Source organism: Pseudorca crassidens, chromosome 18 (genome assembly GCF_039906515.1).
Source record: "Pseudorca crassidens isolate mPseCra1 chromosome 18, mPseCra1.hap1, whole genome shotgun sequence".
NCBI lineage: Eukaryota > Metazoa > Chordata > Mammalia > Artiodactyla > Delphinidae > Pseudorca > Pseudorca crassidens.
In genome coordinates this window covers 62406384-62424517 of record NC_090313.1, presented here as the reverse complement: position 1 = coordinate 62424517, position 18134 = coordinate 62406384, and the positions used below count along the sequence as shown (strand labels likewise).

The 18134-nt window shown below is 41.2% G+C and overlaps 2 protein-coding genes across 15 annotated transcripts in view; both read left to right on the top strand.

Annotated features, from left to right (window-relative positions):
• Nucleotides 1-14209, top strand: part of EBPL (EBP like) — a 94586-nt gene extending 80377 nt beyond the window's left edge. Inside the window, exons 9-10 of the transcript XR_010937097.1 lie at nucleotides 901-1028; nucleotides 13852-14209. The gene's annotated coding sequence lies outside the window, so the exon portion shown is untranslated. The remainder of the gene's footprint in view (nucleotides 1-900; nucleotides 1029-13851) is intronic.
• Nucleotides 13879-18134, top strand: part of RCBTB1 (RCC1 and BTB domain containing protein 1) — a 52737-nt gene continuing 48481 nt past the window's right edge. For 4 of the 14 annotated variants that reach the window (XM_067713950.1, XM_067713949.1, XM_067713953.1 and 1 more), the window contains exons 1-2: nucleotides 16273-16594; nucleotides 17118-17222. Coding sequence is in view for 1 of the 14 variants with exons in the window: in XM_067713939.1 (XP_067570040.1) it covers nucleotides 16562-16594 (33 nt within the window). In the remaining 13 variants the exon portion in view is untranslated. Of the gene's footprint in view, nucleotides 14003-16272; nucleotides 16595-17103; nucleotides 17223-18134 lie in introns of those variants that run through there. The other 10 variants (XM_067713939.1, XM_067713952.1, XM_067713948.1 and 7 more) reach the window with 6 other exon arrangements.

Sequence of the window (18134 nt, the reverse complement as noted above, 5' to 3'; positions counted from 1 at the left end):
TCTTGAAATTAAAAAGTAGTTAAACCTATAGCATTTACCATAGCTGGGTTTGAATTTCGTATCAAAGACAGTGTCAAATCTAGGTTGGTTAATAAATAAACTAGAAGCAAACACAATAAATGGGAATAAAACATTTAACATGTTAAGTTTGGCTCACGCCACGCGGTGGCAGGCTTACTCTGTGTTGTGCTTCCTTTTCAAGCAGCAAATCTAAATGCTTGCATTTAACTATGTTAAATCTTTTTAGAAAGTTAACTTTTAGAAAGTATGACATAAGTTATTAATTTGTCAAGATTATATTTTCTTATAAAGTGTACTTTACGTTGTATGATACCTGAACAGCAGTGATTTGAGCCTTCGACAGGACATTCTACCTCTAGATCTCAATTACTTCATCACTAAAATGATGGGCTTGGGTTACTTACAGTTCTAAAATTGTCATACCTCTCCTATAACTAAAAAAAGCCTAAACATTCTTCTTCAGTAACAAGAATTTCAGTCATATTGCAGTTAACTTGATAAGGAATATAGTTTTTTAGTTAGATTGCCTAGATTTGAATTTGAGTTCTGTCATTTATTAACCGTGAGGTAAGGAACTTCACAAATTCCAGTTTCCTCACTTGTAAAGTGCTATAAATTATACTACATATCCAACGGGGTTGTTAGGATTAAACGCGGAAAAATGTATGTGTGGCAGAGACTCGCAAACTGTTCACCAAATCATCTCTTTTTTTTCCTGGATAATCAGCTAAACCACATTTCACATCGTCACCTGCAGTTAATTGTGGTCCTAAGACTGAATTCTGACCGATGGAATGTAAGAGAAAGAAATTCATGTCACTCCTAGGCTCAGCTCTCAAAAATCTCCCATTGTGATCTTTGTTCTTTGAACTTCTGCAGTTTCCCCGGAAGCTACTTGTTAAAGATGTCAGGACAACGATCTTCAGGAAATGGAAGGAAACTTGGTCCCGAAGCACGGTGTGGAGGAGAGCTTTATGCCTGTTAGAAACACTCGTTTTGGACTTTACGTAAGTGAGAAATAAACTTCGATTTTGTTAAGCCACTGAGATTCTGGCATTTATCTGTTATGGCAGCTAGCATTAACTAAAATAGCATGTAAAGCACTTAGCACAGTACCTGTTTAATAAATATTAGATGTTATCAATATCATGACTCTTAATAATACAGACCAAGAGCCTAAAACACAAGCAATAGTATGGAAATCTCTTCTGCAGTATACAAGACTTGGGCCCCCCCTTTTTTAAAAAAAAAACTAGAGAAATAAAGTTGAATGTAGAAGTAGGAAAAATCTGAACAGTTCACCTATGTAACTTGCAGAAAGTCAGTATTTTGTATTTATATTTGCTACATACACTTTGGGGAAAAAATTAACAATATAAAAGAAGAAAAATTGAATTAAAAATTTAAGTTGGTGCTATCTTTAAAATAATACATCTTAAAAATTGAAGTATAGTTGATGTACTATATCATGTAAGTTTTAGGTGTCCACCATAGTGATTCACAATTTTTAAAGGCTGTATTCCATTTAGAGCTATTATAAAATATTGGCTGTATTCCCTGTGTTGTACTATATATCCCTGTAGGTTATGTATTATATACACAGTATATTTTATACATAGTTTGTACCTCTTAATCCCTTACCCCTATTTTGCCCCACCCCCTTTCCCTCTCCCCACTGGTAACTACTAGTTTGTTCTTTATATCTGTGTAAATAATATTTTAAATTGTTTCTTCCTTCTGATGACTTCAGTGTTATGATTCATTCAATGATTTCTCTTAGTACTTCACACAACGCTTATCTTTCTTTCTTGAAAATGTCTTTTCTTGGCTCCAACACTTTCCGATATTTTAACACTTTTGCTCATGCCTATTCCCAGTTCTCTTAAAGCCCAGATCAAATTTCGCATATTCAAAGACTTCCAAGACATCCTGGTTGGAAAGGATCCTACTTACACTGAACTGTAACATTTATACAATCCAAGGCTCTTAACCATTTGCTCTCTTCTATAGTAGGGTTTATTTTCAGGTGGGTTTATAGAGCTTGCTTCTCCTGAACAGACTGTAAACTACTTGATGAGAGAGACTGTGTTTTTTGTTTTGTTTTGTTTTGTTCTAACATCTTTATTGGAGTATAATTGCTTTACAATGGTGTGTTAGTTTCTGCTTTATAACAAAGTGAATCAGCTATACATATACATATATCCCCATATCGCCTTCCTCTTGCGTCTCCCTCCCATCCTCCCTATCCCACCCCCTCTAGGTGGACACAAAGCACCGAGCCGATCTCCCTGTGCTATGCGGCTGCTTCCCTCTAGCTATCTATTTTACATTTGGTAGTGTATATAAGTCCATGCCTCTCTCTCACTTCGTCCCAGCTTACCCTTCCCCCTCCCCATGTCCTCAAGTCCATTCTCTACATCTGAGTCTTTATTCCAGTCCTGCCCCTAGGTTCTTCAGAACCATATTTTTTTAAAATTCCATATATATGTGTTAGCATACGGTATTTGTTTTTCTCTTTCTGACTTACTTCACTCTGTATGACAGACTCTAGGTCCATCCACTTCACTACAAATGAGTCAATTTCGTTTCTTTTTATGGCTGAGTAATATTCCATTGTATACATGTGCCACATCTTCTTTATCCATTCGTCTGTCGATGGACACTTACGTTGCTTCCATGTCCTGGCTATTGTAAATAGAGCTGCAATGAACATTGTGGTACATGACTCTTTCTGAATTATGGTTTTCTCAGGGTGTATGCCCAGTAGTGGGATTGCTGGGTCATATGGTAGTTCTAGTTTTAGATTTTTAAGGAACCTCCATACTGTTCTCCATAGTGGCTGTATCAATTTACATTCCCACCAACAGTGCAAGAGGGTTCCCTTTTTTCCAACCCTCTCCAACGTTTATTGTTTGTAGATTTTTTGATGATGGCCATTCTGACTGGTGTGAGGTAGTTTTGATTTGCATTTCTCTAATGATTAATGATGTTGAGCATTCTTTCATGTGTTTGTTGGCAGTCTGTATATCTTCTTTGGAGAAATGTCTATTTAGGTCTTCTGCCCATTTTTGGATTGGGTTGTTTGTTTTTTTGATATTGAGTTGTATGAGCTACTTGTAAATTTTGGAGATCAATCCTTTGTCAGTTGCTTCATTTGCAAATATTTTCTCCCATTCTGAGGGTTGCCTTTTCATCTTGTTTATGGTTTCCTTTGCTGTGCAAAAGCTTTTAAGTTTCATTAGGTCCCATTTGTTTATTTTTATTTCCCTTTCTCTAGGAGGTGGGTCAAAAAGGATCTTGCTGTGATTAATGTCAAAGAGTGTTCTGCCTATGTTTTCCTCTAAGAGTTTTATAGTGTCTGGACTTACATTTAGGTCTTTAATCCATTTTGAGTTTATTTTTGTGTACGTTGTTAGAGAGTGTTCTAATTTCATTCTTTTACATGTAGCTGTCCAGTTTTCCCAGCACCACTTATTGAAGAGGCTGCCTTTCTCCATTGTATATTCTTGCCTCCTTTATCAAAAATAAGGTGACCATATGTGCATGGGTTTATCTCTGGGCTTTCTATCCTGTTCCATTGATCTATATTTCTGTTTTTGTGCCAGTACCATACTCTCTTGATTACTGTAGCTTCATAGTATGGTCTGAAATCCGGGAGCCTGATTCCTCCAGCTCCATTTTTCTTTCTCAAGATTGCTTTGGCTATTCAGGGTCTTTTGTGTTTCCATACAAACTGTGAAATTTTTTATTCTAGGTCTGTGAAAAATGCCATTGGTAGTTTGATAGGGATTGCATTGAATCTGTGGATTGCTTTGGGTAGTTAGTCATTTTCACAACATTGATTCTCCCAATCCAAGAACATGGTATATCTCTCTATCTGTTGGTATCATCTTTAATTTCTTTCATCAGTGTCTTATCGTTTTCTGCATACAGGTCTTTTGTCTCCTTAGGTAGATTTATTCCTAGGTATTGTATTCTTTTTGTTGCAGTGGTAAATGGGAGTGTTTCCTTAATTTCTCTTTCATATTTTTCATCATTAGTGTATAGGAATGCAAGTAATATCTGTGCATTAATTTTGTATCCTGCTAACTTTACCAAATTCATTGATTAGCTCTAGTAGTTTTCTGGTGGCATCTTTAGGATTCTCTATGTATAGTATCATGTCATCTGCAAACAGTGACAGCTTTACTTCTTCTTTTCCAATTTAGATTCCTTTTATTTCTTTTCCTTCTCTGATTGCTGTGGCTAAAACTTCCAAAACTATGTCGAATAATAGTGGTGAGAGTGAACAACCTTGTCTTGTTCCTGATCTTAGTGGAAATGATTTCATTTTTTCACCATTGAGGACGATGTTGGCTGTGGGTTTGTCATATATGGCCTTTATTATGTTGCGGTAAGTTCCCTCTATGCCTACTTTCTGGAGGTTTTTTTTTTTTTATCATAAATGGGTGTTGAATTTTGTCAAAAGATTTTTCTGCATCTACTGAGATGATCATATGGTTTTTCTCCTTCAATTTGTTAATATGGTGTATCACATTTATTGATTTGCGTATATTGAAGAATCCTTGCATTCCTGGGATAAACCCCACTTGATCATGGCGTATGATCCTTTTAATGTGCTGTTGGGTTCTGTTTGCTAGTATTTTATTGAGGATTTTTGCATCTATGTTCATCAGTGATATTGGCCTATAGTTTTCTTTTTTTGTGACATCTTTGTCTGGTTTTGATATCAGGGTGATGGTGGCCTCGTAGAATGAGTTTGGGAGTGTTCCTCCCTCTGCTATATTTTAGAAGAGTTTGAGAAGGATAGGTGTTAGCTCTTCTCTAAATGTTTGATAGAATTCTCCTGTGAAGCCATCTGGTCCTGGGTGTTGTTTGTTGGAAGATTTTTAATCACAGTCTCAATTTCAGTGCTTGTGATTGATCTGTTCATATTTTCTATTTTGTCCTGGTTCAGTCTTGGAAGGTTGTGCATTTCTAAGAATTTGTCCATTTCTTCCAGGTTGTCCATTTTATTGGCATAGAGTTGCTTGTAGTAATCTCTCATGATCCTTTATGTTTCTGCAGTGTCAGTTGTTACTTCTCCTTTTTCATTTCTAATTCTATTGATTTGAGTCTTCTCCCTTTTTTATTCCTGATGAGTCTGGCTAATGGTTTATCAATTTTGTTTATCTTCTCAAAGAACCAGCTTTTAGCTTTACTGATATTTGCTATTGTTTCCTTCATTTCTTTTTCATTTATTTCTGATCTGATCTTTATGATTTCTTTCCTTCTGCTAACTTTGGGGGTTTTTTTGTTCTTCTTTCTCTAATTGCTTTAAGTGTAAGGCTAGGTTGTTTATCTGAGATGTTTCTTGTTTCTTGCGGTAGGATTGTATTCTATAAACTTCCCTCTTAGAACTGCTTTTGCTGCATCCCATAGGTTTTGGGTCATCATGTTTTCACTGTCACTTGTTTCTAGGTATTTTTTTTATTTCCTCCTTGATTTCTTCAGTGATCTCTTGGTTATTAACTAGTGTAGTGTTAAGCCTCCATGTGTTTGCATTTTTTTACACACTTTTCCCTGTAATTGATCTAGTCTCATAGCATTGTGATCGGAAAATATACTTGATAATCATATCAATTTTCAATTTTCTTAAATTTACCAAGGCTTGATTTGTGACCCAAGATAAGACCTATCCTGGAGAATGTTCCATGAGCACTTGAGAAGAAAGTGTATTCTGTTGTTTTGGGATGGGATGTCCTATAACTATCAATTAAGTCCATCTTGTTTAATGTATCATTTAAAGCTTTTGTTTCCTTATTTATTTTCATTTTGGATGGTCTGTCCATTGGTGAAAGTGGGGTGTTAAAGTCCCCTACTATGATTGTGTTACTGTCCATTTCCCCTTTTATGGCTGTTAGCATTTGCCTTATGTATTGAGGCGCTCCTATGTTGGGTCCATAAATATTTACAATTGTTATATCTTCTTCTTGGATTCATCCCTTGCTTATTTTGTAGTGTCCTTCTTTGTCTCTTGTAATAGTCTTTATTTTAAAGTCTATTTTGTCTGATATGAGAATTGCTACTCCAGCTTTCTTTTGATTTCCATTTGCATGGAATATCTTTTTCCATCCCCTCACTTTTAGTCTGTATGTGTCCCTAGGTCTGAAGTGGGTTTCTAGTAGACAGCATATATAAGGGTCTTGTTTTTGTATCCATTCAGCCAGTCTATGTCTTTTGGTGGGAGCATTTAATCCATTTACATTTAAGGTAATTATTGATATGTATGTACCTATTACCATTTTCTTAATTGTTTTGGGTTTGTTATTGTAGGTCTTTTCCTTCTCTTGTGTTTCCTACCTAGAGAAGTTCCTTTAGCATTTGTTGTAAAGCTGGTTTGGTGGTGCTGAATTCTCTTAGTTCTGCTTGTCTGTAAATGTTTTATTTCTCCGTCGAATCTGAATTAGGTCCTTGCTGGGTAGAGTAATCTTGGTTGTAGGTTTTTCCCTTTCATCACTTTAAATATGTCCTACCACTCCCTTCTGGCTTGCAGAGTTGCTGCTGAAAGATTAGCTGTTAACCTTATGGGGATTCCCTTGCATGTTATTTGTTGTTTTTCCCTTGCTGCTTTTAATATTTTTTCTTTGTATTTAATTTTTGATAGTTTTAGTAATATGTGTCTTGACGTGTTTCTCCTTGGATTTATCCTGTATGTGACTCTCTGTGCTTCCTGGACTTGATTAACTATTTCGTTTCCCATATTAGGGAAGTTTTCAACTATAATCTATTCAAATATTTTCTCAGTCCCTTTCTTTTTCTCTTCTTCTTCTCGGATCCATATGATTCAAATGTTGGTGCGTTTAATGTTGTTCCAGAGGTCTCTAAGATTGTCCTCAATTCTTTTCAATTTTTTTTCTTTGTTCTGCTCTGCAGTAGTTATTTCCACTATTTTATCTTCCAGGTCACTTATCTGTTCTTCTGCCTCAGTTATTCTGCTATTGATTCCTTCTAGAGAATTTTTAATTTCATTTACTGTGTTGTTCATCATTGTTTGTTTGCTCTTTAGTTCTTCTAGGTCCTTGTTAAACATTTCTTGTATTTTCTCCATTCTATTTCCAAGATTTTGGATATCTTTACTATCATTACTCTGAATTCTTTCTCAGGTAAAGTGCCTATTTCCTCTTCATTTGTTTGGACTGGTGGGTTTTTACCTTGCTCCTTCATCTGCTGTGTGTTTCTCTGTCTTCTCATTTTGCTTAACTTACTGTGTTTGGGGTCTCCTCGCAGGCTGCGTTTCATAGTTGCCATTGTTTTTGGTGTCTGCCCCCAGTGGCTAAGGTGGTTCATGGGCTGGGTAGGCTACCTGGTGGAGGGGACTAGAGCCTGTGTTCTGGTGGATGAGGCTGGATCTTGTCTTTCTGGTGGGCAGGTCCACATCTGGTGGTGTGTTTTGGGGTGTCTGTGACGTTATTATGATATTAGGCAGGCTCTCTGCTAATGGGTGGGGTTGTGTTCCTGTCTTGCTATTTGTTTGGCATAGGGTGTCCAGCACTGTAGCTTGCTGGTCATTGAGTGGAGCTGGGTCTTAGCATTGAGATGGAGATCTCTGGGAGAGCTTTTGCTGTTTGATATTACGTGGAGCCAGGAGGTCTCTAGTGGACCAGTGTCCTGAACTTGGCTCTCCCACCTCAGAGGCACAGGTCTGACACCCGGCCAGAGCACCAAGAGCCTATCAGCCACATGCCTCAGAAGAAAAGGGAGAAAAAAAGAAATAAAGACAGAAAAAAATAAAATAAAGTTATTAAAATAAAAATAATTATTAAAAATAAAAAAATTAAAAAGTAATAAAAAAAGAAAAAAAAAAGAAAGAAAGAAGAGAGCAACCAAACCAAAAAACAAATCCACCAATGATACCAAGTGCTAAAAACAGTAATAAAAAAAAAAAAAGGACAGACAGAACTCTGGGACAAATGATAAAAGCAAAGCTATACAGAGAAAATCACACAAAGAAGCATACACATACACACTCACAAAAAGAGAAAAAGGAAATATATATATATATATATATATATAAAGGAGGAAGAGAGCAACCAAATCAATAAACAAATCTACCAATGATAATAAACTCTAAATACTAAGATAAACATAAAACCAGAAACAAATTAGATGCAGAAAGCAAACCCCAAGTCTACAGTTGCTCCCAAAGTCCACCGCCTCAATTTGGGATGATTTGTTGTTTGTTCAGGTATTCCACAGATGCAGGGTACATCAAGTTGATCGTGGAGATTTAATCTGCTTCTCCTGAGGCTTCTGGGAGAGATCTCCCTTTCTCTTCTTTGTTCGCACAGCTCCTGGGGTTCAGCTTTGCATTTGGCCCCGACGCTGCATGTAGGTCATGTAGGTCGCCTGAGGGCATCTGTTCCTGCTCTTACAGGACGGGGTTAAAGGAGCAGCTGATTAGGGGGCTCTGGCTCACTCAGGCCGGGGGGAGGGAGGGGTATGGATGAGGGGCAAACCTGCGGCGGCAGAGGCCGGAGTGACATTGCACCAGCCTGAGGTGCACCATGTGTTCTCCCAGGGAAGTTGTCCCTGGATCATGGGACCCTGGCCGTGGTGGGCTGCACAGGCTCCCGGGAGGGGAGGTGTGGATGGTGGCCTGTGCTTGCACACAGGATTATTGGTGGCTGCAGCAGCAGCGTTAGCGTTTCATGCCCATCTCTGGGGTCTGAGCTGTTAGCCGCAGTTTGCGCCAGTCTCTGGAGCTCGTTTAGGCGGTGCTCTGAATCTCCTCTTCTCATGCACCCCGAAACAATAATTTCTTGTCTCTTAGGCAGCTCCAGACTTTTTCCTGGACTCCCTCCCAGCTAGTTGTGGCGCACTAGCCCCCTTCAGGCTGTGTTCACGCCACCAACCCCAGTCCTCTCCCTGGGATCTGACCTCCGAAGCCCGAGCCTCAGCCCCCATCCCCCGCCCAGCCCGGCAGGTGAGCAGACAAGCCTCTTGGGCTGGTGAGTGCCAGTCGGCCCTGATCCTCTGTGCGGGAATCTCTCCACTTTGCCCTCCGCACCCCTGCTGTGGCTGTGCTCTCCTCTGCGGCTCCGAAGCTTTCCCCCTCAGCCACCCACAGTCTCCGCCCGCGAAGGGGCTTCCTAGTGTGTGGAAACCTTTCCTCCTTCACAGCTCCCTCCCATTGGTGCAGGTCCCGTCCCTATTCTTTTGTCTCTGTTTTTTCTTTTTTCTTTTGCCCTACCCAGGTATGTGGGGAGTTTCTTGCCTTTTGGGAAGTCTGAGGTCTTCTGTTCAGTAGGTGTTGTGTAGGAGCTGTTCCACATGTAGATGTATTTCTGATGTGTTTGTGGGGAGAAAGGTGATCTCCACATCTTACTCCTCTGCTGTCTTGAAGGTCTCCTCGAGATCTTCTGTGGTATTGCCCACAGAAAAGTGTAGAGTTTTGTGCAAATAGTTATTGATACTAGACTCACTGGTATAAAAGCCCCAAGTATATGAGATTCCCCCTAACATTTTAGTATCTATCTTCCATGGAGTTTTATAAGAATGAAGAGCAACAGCTGAACAATACTTTATAATTGGGGAACAATAGTGGCAGAGATGGTATTTTATGGTCAATGGTTTCGGTTAGAGGAAGTTTACAAAGAATACATTGGTGCCTGGTTTTCCATTTTGAAATGAGGATGATTTTATATGTACTACTGGTTAAACTTATTTTGCTTTTTTCAGTCCATCCTAACTATTCATTTTTTCCCTTCTTTTTTGCATATTTGCTTAAGATGTTTTCCTTAAAAATATTAAAATTAATAGATAAATTTTTTAACATTGTATATGCAACATCATAAGGACCTTAGAATGTTAAACTCTGAATCTTGCCTTTCGTCTTCAATGTGATTGCTGTGTAATATCCTAGTTTCACCCTGTGTTTACCCTCTAAAAATTAGTAATTTTTTATAGTCAGTGTTTACTTAGATTTACCAATGTATCTACTGATTTCTTTGCTCATTATTGATTCTTGCATTCTAATCCTTCCTCCTTGGTTTATTTTTCTTCGTTCTGCAAGGGTCTGTGAGTGGGAAATTCTCTTAGTCTTGGTTTGAAAATGTCTTTATTTTATCCTCACCTTTGAATGTTAGCTTAACTGGATAGAAAGTTCTAGATTAACAGATATTTTCCCCCATCATTTTGAAGATATTATTTCATTATCTTTGGCATCTATTGTTTGTAATAAGAAGCCAGCTTTGTATGTGTATTGTTTCTTTGTAGGTGAATGTGACTTTTAGGCCCATCCTTAACATTTGTAGAACCCAGTGCAAAATTACAAATGGAGGCCCATATATCATATGTCTAAAAATTTATGAGTTAAAAATCAAGCCAACAACTTGAATAAAATATATTCTATTGTGTCTTGACAAATACAGCTTTTAAAAACCTGGATGGCCAAGCCTTGAATTTAGTATTCTTGGAATCTTTGGGGTTCCATATTGGAACTTGGCACAGCAGGGAGGGAGTACCATCCTGGTCCCTGTCCCAGAGTTCACCTCCCATCTTTTCCAATCCTGGCTTCATCTCACACTGCAAGGAGCTTTACACATATGCTTGGGGACACTCAACTTCCAAGCCCTACAACAGTCCCTCCCTGAGCACCCCATGGCCCTAAGGGTGTGCAGTCTGTCTTAGGGGGGATGAATATACGGAAGAGGTCCATGCAGATCCTAGAAGTGGACTGGGAATTCCAGGGTCTTGGGCACCTGGAACATGGTTTGGAGGGAAGGGGCAAACTTTGGGTGGGCATGTTTCTTGATGTTGCAGTGACCTCCTTAATGGTTTCTTCCCATCCCGTCTTTTTCCTCACTATCAGAGAGAATTTTTTAAAAGCACAAATCACAGCATTTTACACTCTTGCTTAAAAACCCTTTAAAGGCCTCCCATTGCATTTGAAAAAAAATCCTTTAAAAGGACTACAGATCTCTGGGTGGTACTTCAACAGGCTAAGCTCTTTGGGAAGAGCCTTTATCCAAGATGTTTCTCTTCCTAAGACACGCTCTCCTACCTGCTCTTCCCATGACTTCTATCGTATAATTTTTGGCTTAAATGTCACCTCCTCTCCAAGTATACCTTCCCTGTGTTTGCTATTACTGCATCTTGCTCATCTCCTTCAGAGTACAAGTCATGAATTTATTTTACTTGTTTAGTGTCTTCTCCTTCAAACAGCAATCTACACTAAAGAGACTGTCAAAGATAAGATTTCCTGGGAAGTCGACTCTGAGATGATTAGCGCATAGAAAGTTTATTAGGAGGGACTCTAATTAACACCTATTGAACAAAAGAAAGTAAGACTGAGCAGCAATCATTCAGGGGAGGCTGGCTTCCCAGAAGGGGGCTGACTTTCAGCAAACCAGTTCTCTTCAGCTGAAGCGATTCCTAAGAGGGCTGCAGCTGTGTTCTGGGCAGGGCGGTATCACATGCAGGACGGTCCATGCCTTGCGCCACTCAGATCCACTTCCTTCACACGAATCTAAGGAGCAGTTCCTTCAGGACACTGGGGTGCCATTTTTCCTTGGGAAACTTATAAAGAGGAAGGTTAGTAAGATGAACTACAACCCCCCCCTGCTGCTGCAGTTGGTCTTGAGGCTGCGACTAGTAGCCATCCTCTCCCTCCTCACTGTCAGTTAGCACCTCTGAAGGTTTAGGTGATTTACCCAGTGGAGTGACTCAGACTCTCTAAACCCATGTGTTCCAGTTACTGTTTACCATGCCCTTCTCAGGCTGCACCTGCCGCTCTTGTCCATTTGTCATCAAAATTGCACAAGGCAGTACTAAAAGATGTCTAAGTTGATTATCTGGGTGCCCCAAACACATGCTTCCCTGCCTCCACTGTGTAACAGTAGCCCTACTGCCTCTTGATGGTAAGAGTCAATTACGCCCACCAGGATCTTACTCTTGCCTGCTGGTCCTTGAAACGAGGGGCCCAAAGTGCCTGGGTGGTGGTGTAGCCTAAAGTTCAATGGATATTCCTGCTGTGTTCCCTGGTAGAAATGTCCCCCCTCTGAGAACCAAGACCTTTAAACCTGTGGTTACAGTTGTGAGGATGAAAAAGCAGAAATTCCCCAAGTGGGTCACTGGAATTGATGGTAAACAGGGACACTCCTGCTTCCACACTTGGATCTCATTCCCAGGTATTCTGGGGATACAGCACCATATAATGGTGATTGATTTAGAGCATTACTACATCCTTGAGGGTAGCACTTTATCCTCATAGGGTATCATCCCCAAGATGACGATTCAGCCAAGCTTTCAACAGGCTGCTCTATTGCTTATTAGGCCAGTAGCTTCTGGGTGTTTTGCCAAGGGATAGGTCCAGTGGATTCCACAGCCATGTGCCCACTGCTACCTCTCCTTTGTTATAAAGTGGATTCCTTGGTTGAATTCCATATTTAAGAAGCTCTTTCATCTGACAAAGGGCAAGGAAGCAATTCTAAACGGAGTGTATTGGATCACTTTTACACATAAAGGTGATCTTATGTGGGAGTGATATTGATACTATGAGAGGAGCAGTCTCATGTCTGGTCCAGGGAGCAAAGTAGGTTTATCTTTTTATTGTTTATTTATTTTTTTAACATCTTTATAGAAGTATAATTGCTTTACAATGGTGTGTTAGTTTCTGCTTTATAAAAAAGTGAATCAGCTATACATATACATATATCCTCATATCTCCTCCCTCTTGCGTCTCCCTCCCACCCTCCCTATCCCACCCCAGGTTTATCTTTTTATGCCACCTGTTCAGCATAGCGTCTGCCTCAGTGCAGGTGAAGATATGAATCAGCAGAGTAGTCTACTTTAGCCAGGGCTAAGATACTTGTTTGTTTATTTAATGTGTTTTCATGGTGAGCAAAGGGAATTCATCTGGTTCTTGGGGTGAGGGAAAAAAGGAATTAGAATTAAAATTCTTTTCCTAGTCTCCATTATTACTTCTCTCAAGCTTCCCCCTGCCCTGCCCTGTTTTATGCCATGTTTATTTATCCCAACTATAAGAGCAGAAATTATCCCCAAAGTAGTTTGATCAATAAGGATTGAGGTTGTAAAACTCATTGTGACTGATCATGTTTACCTGTTTGGTTAAGCTAACTGAAAATCACGGTGGAATCTCCCTCTAGATAGAGTCTATATTTTATTATATTTGCAAAACCCTAAAAGTTATGTCATTCTCAATTCTCAGAAATAATGATGTTTTTGAGAATGTCAGACAGATTTCCTGACTATGAATTACATACACAGGTAAACAATCTTATATAGTGACCTAAATATTCCCTATTTAGCCATTGTAAGAGTTGGTGGTCCTCTGGCTTATCTTTCTCAATCTTGACCAGCCATGAGAAGAGGGAGGGGCAGAGAAGAAAAGGTGGAGATAATCTGAGTGCTCCCAGCTGTTTTCATTCTCTCAGGAGAAATAACATTCAAGTCTTTGAGGAAGTAACTGAAATCCCTTTTATTTTTGCTTGCTGACTGTCAAGAACTTTCTAGTGACGCGTGAAAAACAAGTGTCCGCCTGGGGGACCTTCAGAAGATTTTCTTGGCAAAGAAAATTGTGTAAGAGGTGCACTCAATCAAGTCCAGCTGAAGGAAGTGGGGCTGGATTGGCTGACCCACACCTGCCCCAAATGACACCTACAGAAGAAGAGCACAGTGGAAGAAAAGGGAGCAAACAAAAGATGATGTTCTAATTTTCCATTTACTGAGAGATTACCTTTTGAAATGAACTTCTGAAGCCTCTAAGAGTGATTAGAATTGTTCTGTGTCCCACCCACCTTAACCCTTATGTTAACTGTGTTTCCCTAGGTTCTTGACAGATGCTTTTCACCAGCATGGTCCTGTATTAGCGTGAACGCCAGGAGGAAGAGTCCTCGTCCTCGCGCGCCTTGGAGATAGAGCCCAGTTTCTTCTTAAAGTACTACTTGTAAATTGACAGCCTTTTGCCCTGTAGAAAAAGGTTAGAGAGCTCTAAAATAATCTTCTTTGGAACAACTAATTTTGCTGTTTTCAGATAACAATTATAGAGAGCTTCTGGAGCTGGAAAAAAAAAAAGTAAAAAAAAAAAAAGAAATCACCCAGCACTAGTGCACAGGTCAATTTTAGGTGAAGAGCCTAGGATTTGTCTAATGGAAAGTTACTCAGTCCAATAAATGATACTAATAAATGGCTAATTCTTTCAAGTACATTAACATTAACCTAATTAGGTTTCCTTTGTTCCAGATGTAAATGAGGTAATCAAGTGCAGCCAGTCAGGTGTTACTTGCTTTTCTTAAATAACACTGTTTCAGGCTTCCCTATCTTTGAACACACTGCTCTCTCTTCTGGAAGAGCCTTCCCTCCCTTTTTCATCTAACTACCACTTGTCCACGAAATTCACCTTCCCAGGAAGTTTTTTCCTAACCCCCTGTATAATTCGTGGTCCCCCATATGTGTTCACTTAAGCATTCTGTATCACACTTTTCACCCTGGACTGGAATAACCAGACTACACCTTCCTTGAGATCAGCAACCATGTCTTATTCAACTTTTCATCCTCCAAGATGCTGCAAATACAGCATCAGGCACACGATAAGCAGTGAGTGCTCAGGAAGTGTTCGATGACGCAAACCCCCATTTTTTCTCAAACATGTTTTATTGAAGTAATTTTGATCAGGTTGATACCTAAAGAAACTGACTTCAGTGTTTTGAGAAAAGTAGGCCTCTTTTAGTAAATTCACTGAACCGCTACCTTGGTCAAGCCACTTCGTTCAGTGGATATTAAGGGTCTATCACGTGGACCTTCACTCAGTGGATGTTGAGGGCCTACCACATGGACCCTCCTCATTCAGTGGCTACTGAGGGCACAGAAATAAGCCCAGAAGTCTTGTTTTAAAGAGTTTATAATCTAGGGAAGAAGATAGGGATAGATAATTTACTTCTTAGAGGAAGTGAACAGTACATTTTTGAGCAATGTGAGATTTATGTATCAGAATATGTACAAGGTCCTGGAAATCAGGGAAGGAGTTACATCTGACACCATCTGAATGAACTTCAGCTGCCGATGCTGTTGAATCAGGAGGAGGATGCAGGGTAGGAAGACAAGAGTAGGTGGTATTTGACCTGGATTTTGAAAGATGAGTAGGAGACTGATGTGTACCTTGGCGTGTTGTTAAAGATAACAAGGGCTCAACAGTGGTTAAAGCAGTAAGAACAGAGTTTATTCAGGAACTATTGCAATAGGGGAAAAGAAACCTCAGTATACAACTGGGCTCAGTTCCCCTATTGCAATAGTTTTTGATTAAAATCTGTTTTTACTGCCTTAACTACTGTCTGGTTCTGGTTTTCTTTATGGGAGGAGAGGGTGCTGACTCAAGGCATTTCAGGCTGAGGCAAAAGAATGAACAAACATAAAGAGGAGTAAAGCAACTGAGGGAAAAAGTAAGTAATCTAAGGAAAATTGAGCAGTCAAGGAAAACAGGAATTCTCTGCAGCCAGAGCCTCCAGTAGTACTGCACAAGCGCTGGAAGATGAGGAAAAGTAGGCTTCTTTTAGCTTAGAAAATGCTGTGTTTTCCTATTTAAATGGGGAAAGTTTAAACAAAATTGCTTGGAAAGTTATGCCAAGAAGTTGGGACTTTATACTGTAGAGCCAGGGAGTTTCCAGAAAGCTGTGCAGTACTTTATAAAGATGACTGTGGTCTCAATAGATGTTAGGCTGCATGAAGCACCAGGAAGCATCTCCACTCCCAGCCTCGGTTTACTCATTTATAACAAGAAAAAAAAATGGGTCTTTTGCTGTCTTAGGTCCCTTCCAATCTTGACAGCCTGCTTCCCCGAGGTACCGCTTCCTTCCTTCCATTACCTGGGCCCTGTGCCTCACTCCCTCCTTCCTTCTGATCTTGGTTCAGTTGCCACCTTCTCTATTCCCGGCCCTTAGGGGCTTTTCGACCGGTAGATAAATGGGGGGATGGTGGGGGCGTTTCTGGAGTAAAACGAGCCTCTCCTCCGAGGCCCTTTGTTCCCTGCAAGCACCACCTCAGTAATGCCCACGTGGGTAGGGCGCGCTATGGAGCAGGGAGAGGAGTTTCCAATTGCATGTCCGTCCTAGGTCCCTTTGGGGTGGCTGGACGGCCCTCCCCACGGCCAATCAATCATCCAGGGAGGGCGGCAGGAGCCCGCCCCTCGCGCGTCCCTGGTTCCCAGAGAGACAAAAGCCTTTGAGTCTCGGCAGCCACCGAGCGCGACCGCGACTCTCCGCAGAGCCTGGGGGCGGATTCGGACGGCCAATCGGCTTCTTGAGGAGTCCCGTGCCCGCCGGCCCAGGGCCGAGAGACTACAGGATCCCAGCCTGCCCGGCGAGCGGATTTGCCCGGGGCTGGCCGAGCGAGCTGGGAGGCGGTATCACGTGAGGCGGCCCGGCCCACGTGACCCGGCAGCCCGGCCCCCGGCCCACTCGCCAGCTCCGCCTTTAAGCCCGCCACTCGCTGGGTCCCGCAACGCTTGCGAGGTCCTCCCGGCGCTCCCGGCTGCTGGGCCTACATGGACGGCGCGCGGCCGCGGCTGGCCTCCCAGGTAGCCGTGGGGAAGGGGGGGCGCGGGCCCGAGCTCGCGGAGGCCCCTTTCGCCCCTGCCTTCTCCTTGCTCCCCCTTCCCCGCGGGCCTGGCCGGCGCGCCCTGTTACTCCTGCGCTCTCCCTCCCGCCCTCCGGTCCGGGTCCCCCGGCCCCCCCGGCCCCCCGTCCGCTGGGCGCTGCATCCGGGCGGGTGATGGGGCGGCCGGCTCCGCACCGTTAGCGCCTTTGCTAGCGTTTCTTCCGAAGAGGAGGGGGGACAGGGTTGGGAGAAGGTCGGGAAAGTTTTCCCTACTCCCTCTCTTTTTTGAGCTTCAGGGACGCGGTTTTGCTCGTAGCTGAAGTCTGTCTCTGCTCTCGACGCTGTTTGCGTGAGAGGAGACCTCCCCTCCGACTCTCCCGGTCCTCCCTCGGCCCTTAGCATCTCTTCCTCGCCTCCGAATGTCACAAACTATACGCTGTTTCCCTTTCCCCCACACCACGGAGTCCACCAAGGGGTTTCACTTAATAGGGACTTTTATCCAGGAGTGCGATGAACCGAATGAAAAGACATTTCTTGTCCTGCCTCGGGTAGACTACCTACTCTATTATATTTGAGATGAACATCTAGGCACGCTCTGGTCTGCTCTCGTAAGTAAGCTTTTTGTTTATATTTATTTGTATGTGAGACTCTCCGAAGTCATCTGCTGCAGAACTCTGCACCTGGGGATTACAATTTTATAAAGCAATATTATAACACTTAACCCCCCCCCCCCAGATTCATAGTCTTATTTGTCTTTGGCCTTTTCTTTTTGGGGGGAAGATTATAGCCCTTGGAGGCAAATACTATGAGTTGCTGAAGCTGGTGTGCGTTGTGAGCTAGTAACATGAAAATACCAAGGTATATAATGCTGAAAGGAATGGAAAAATGATTTAACCCTGACAACAGTTTATAGTGTGCTTTAGATTTTAGAAAGTATCCATTTGAAGTGGGCGCTGGTGAATTTCACCTTTTTAAGCTGCTTTCAGGGTTGAATATGTAACTGTATATTTAGATTCTATTAATATAGCAGTTGATCTGTGGAATGGGTATCTTTTAATCATTGTGAAAATACCAGTCCATTTATTAATACTTTTAGACAGGTCCTTTTTTTCTACCCTCCAGCATTTCTCTTGAAGAGGGGATATTAATCTCTAAAGAGATTTCTTCCACGGTGGCTTTTATGTGTGATCCAAATGATCAAGTTCTGAGAACTTCGGAAATCAAATAGCCATAAAAACCAATGCAATCAAGTTTGTAGCTTTAAAAAAATTCTTTTAAAATTTTTAAAGCGTTGCCTCTGTGGTCCAACAAGAGCTTGGCTACATCTTAATAATCAGCAGTTCAAGCTGAGGAGTCTGAGACAGTGTCCTCCTTTATCTGAAAGAGTGGGGAAGATGAAACTGAAGGGAAGTCAAAGACCTTTATTATTATTTTTTTTTTTTTGGAGAAAGCATCGCTCTTTATTTTTTAAAATTTTTTTGAATTTATTTAATTTTTAAGACCTTTATTATTATTATTAT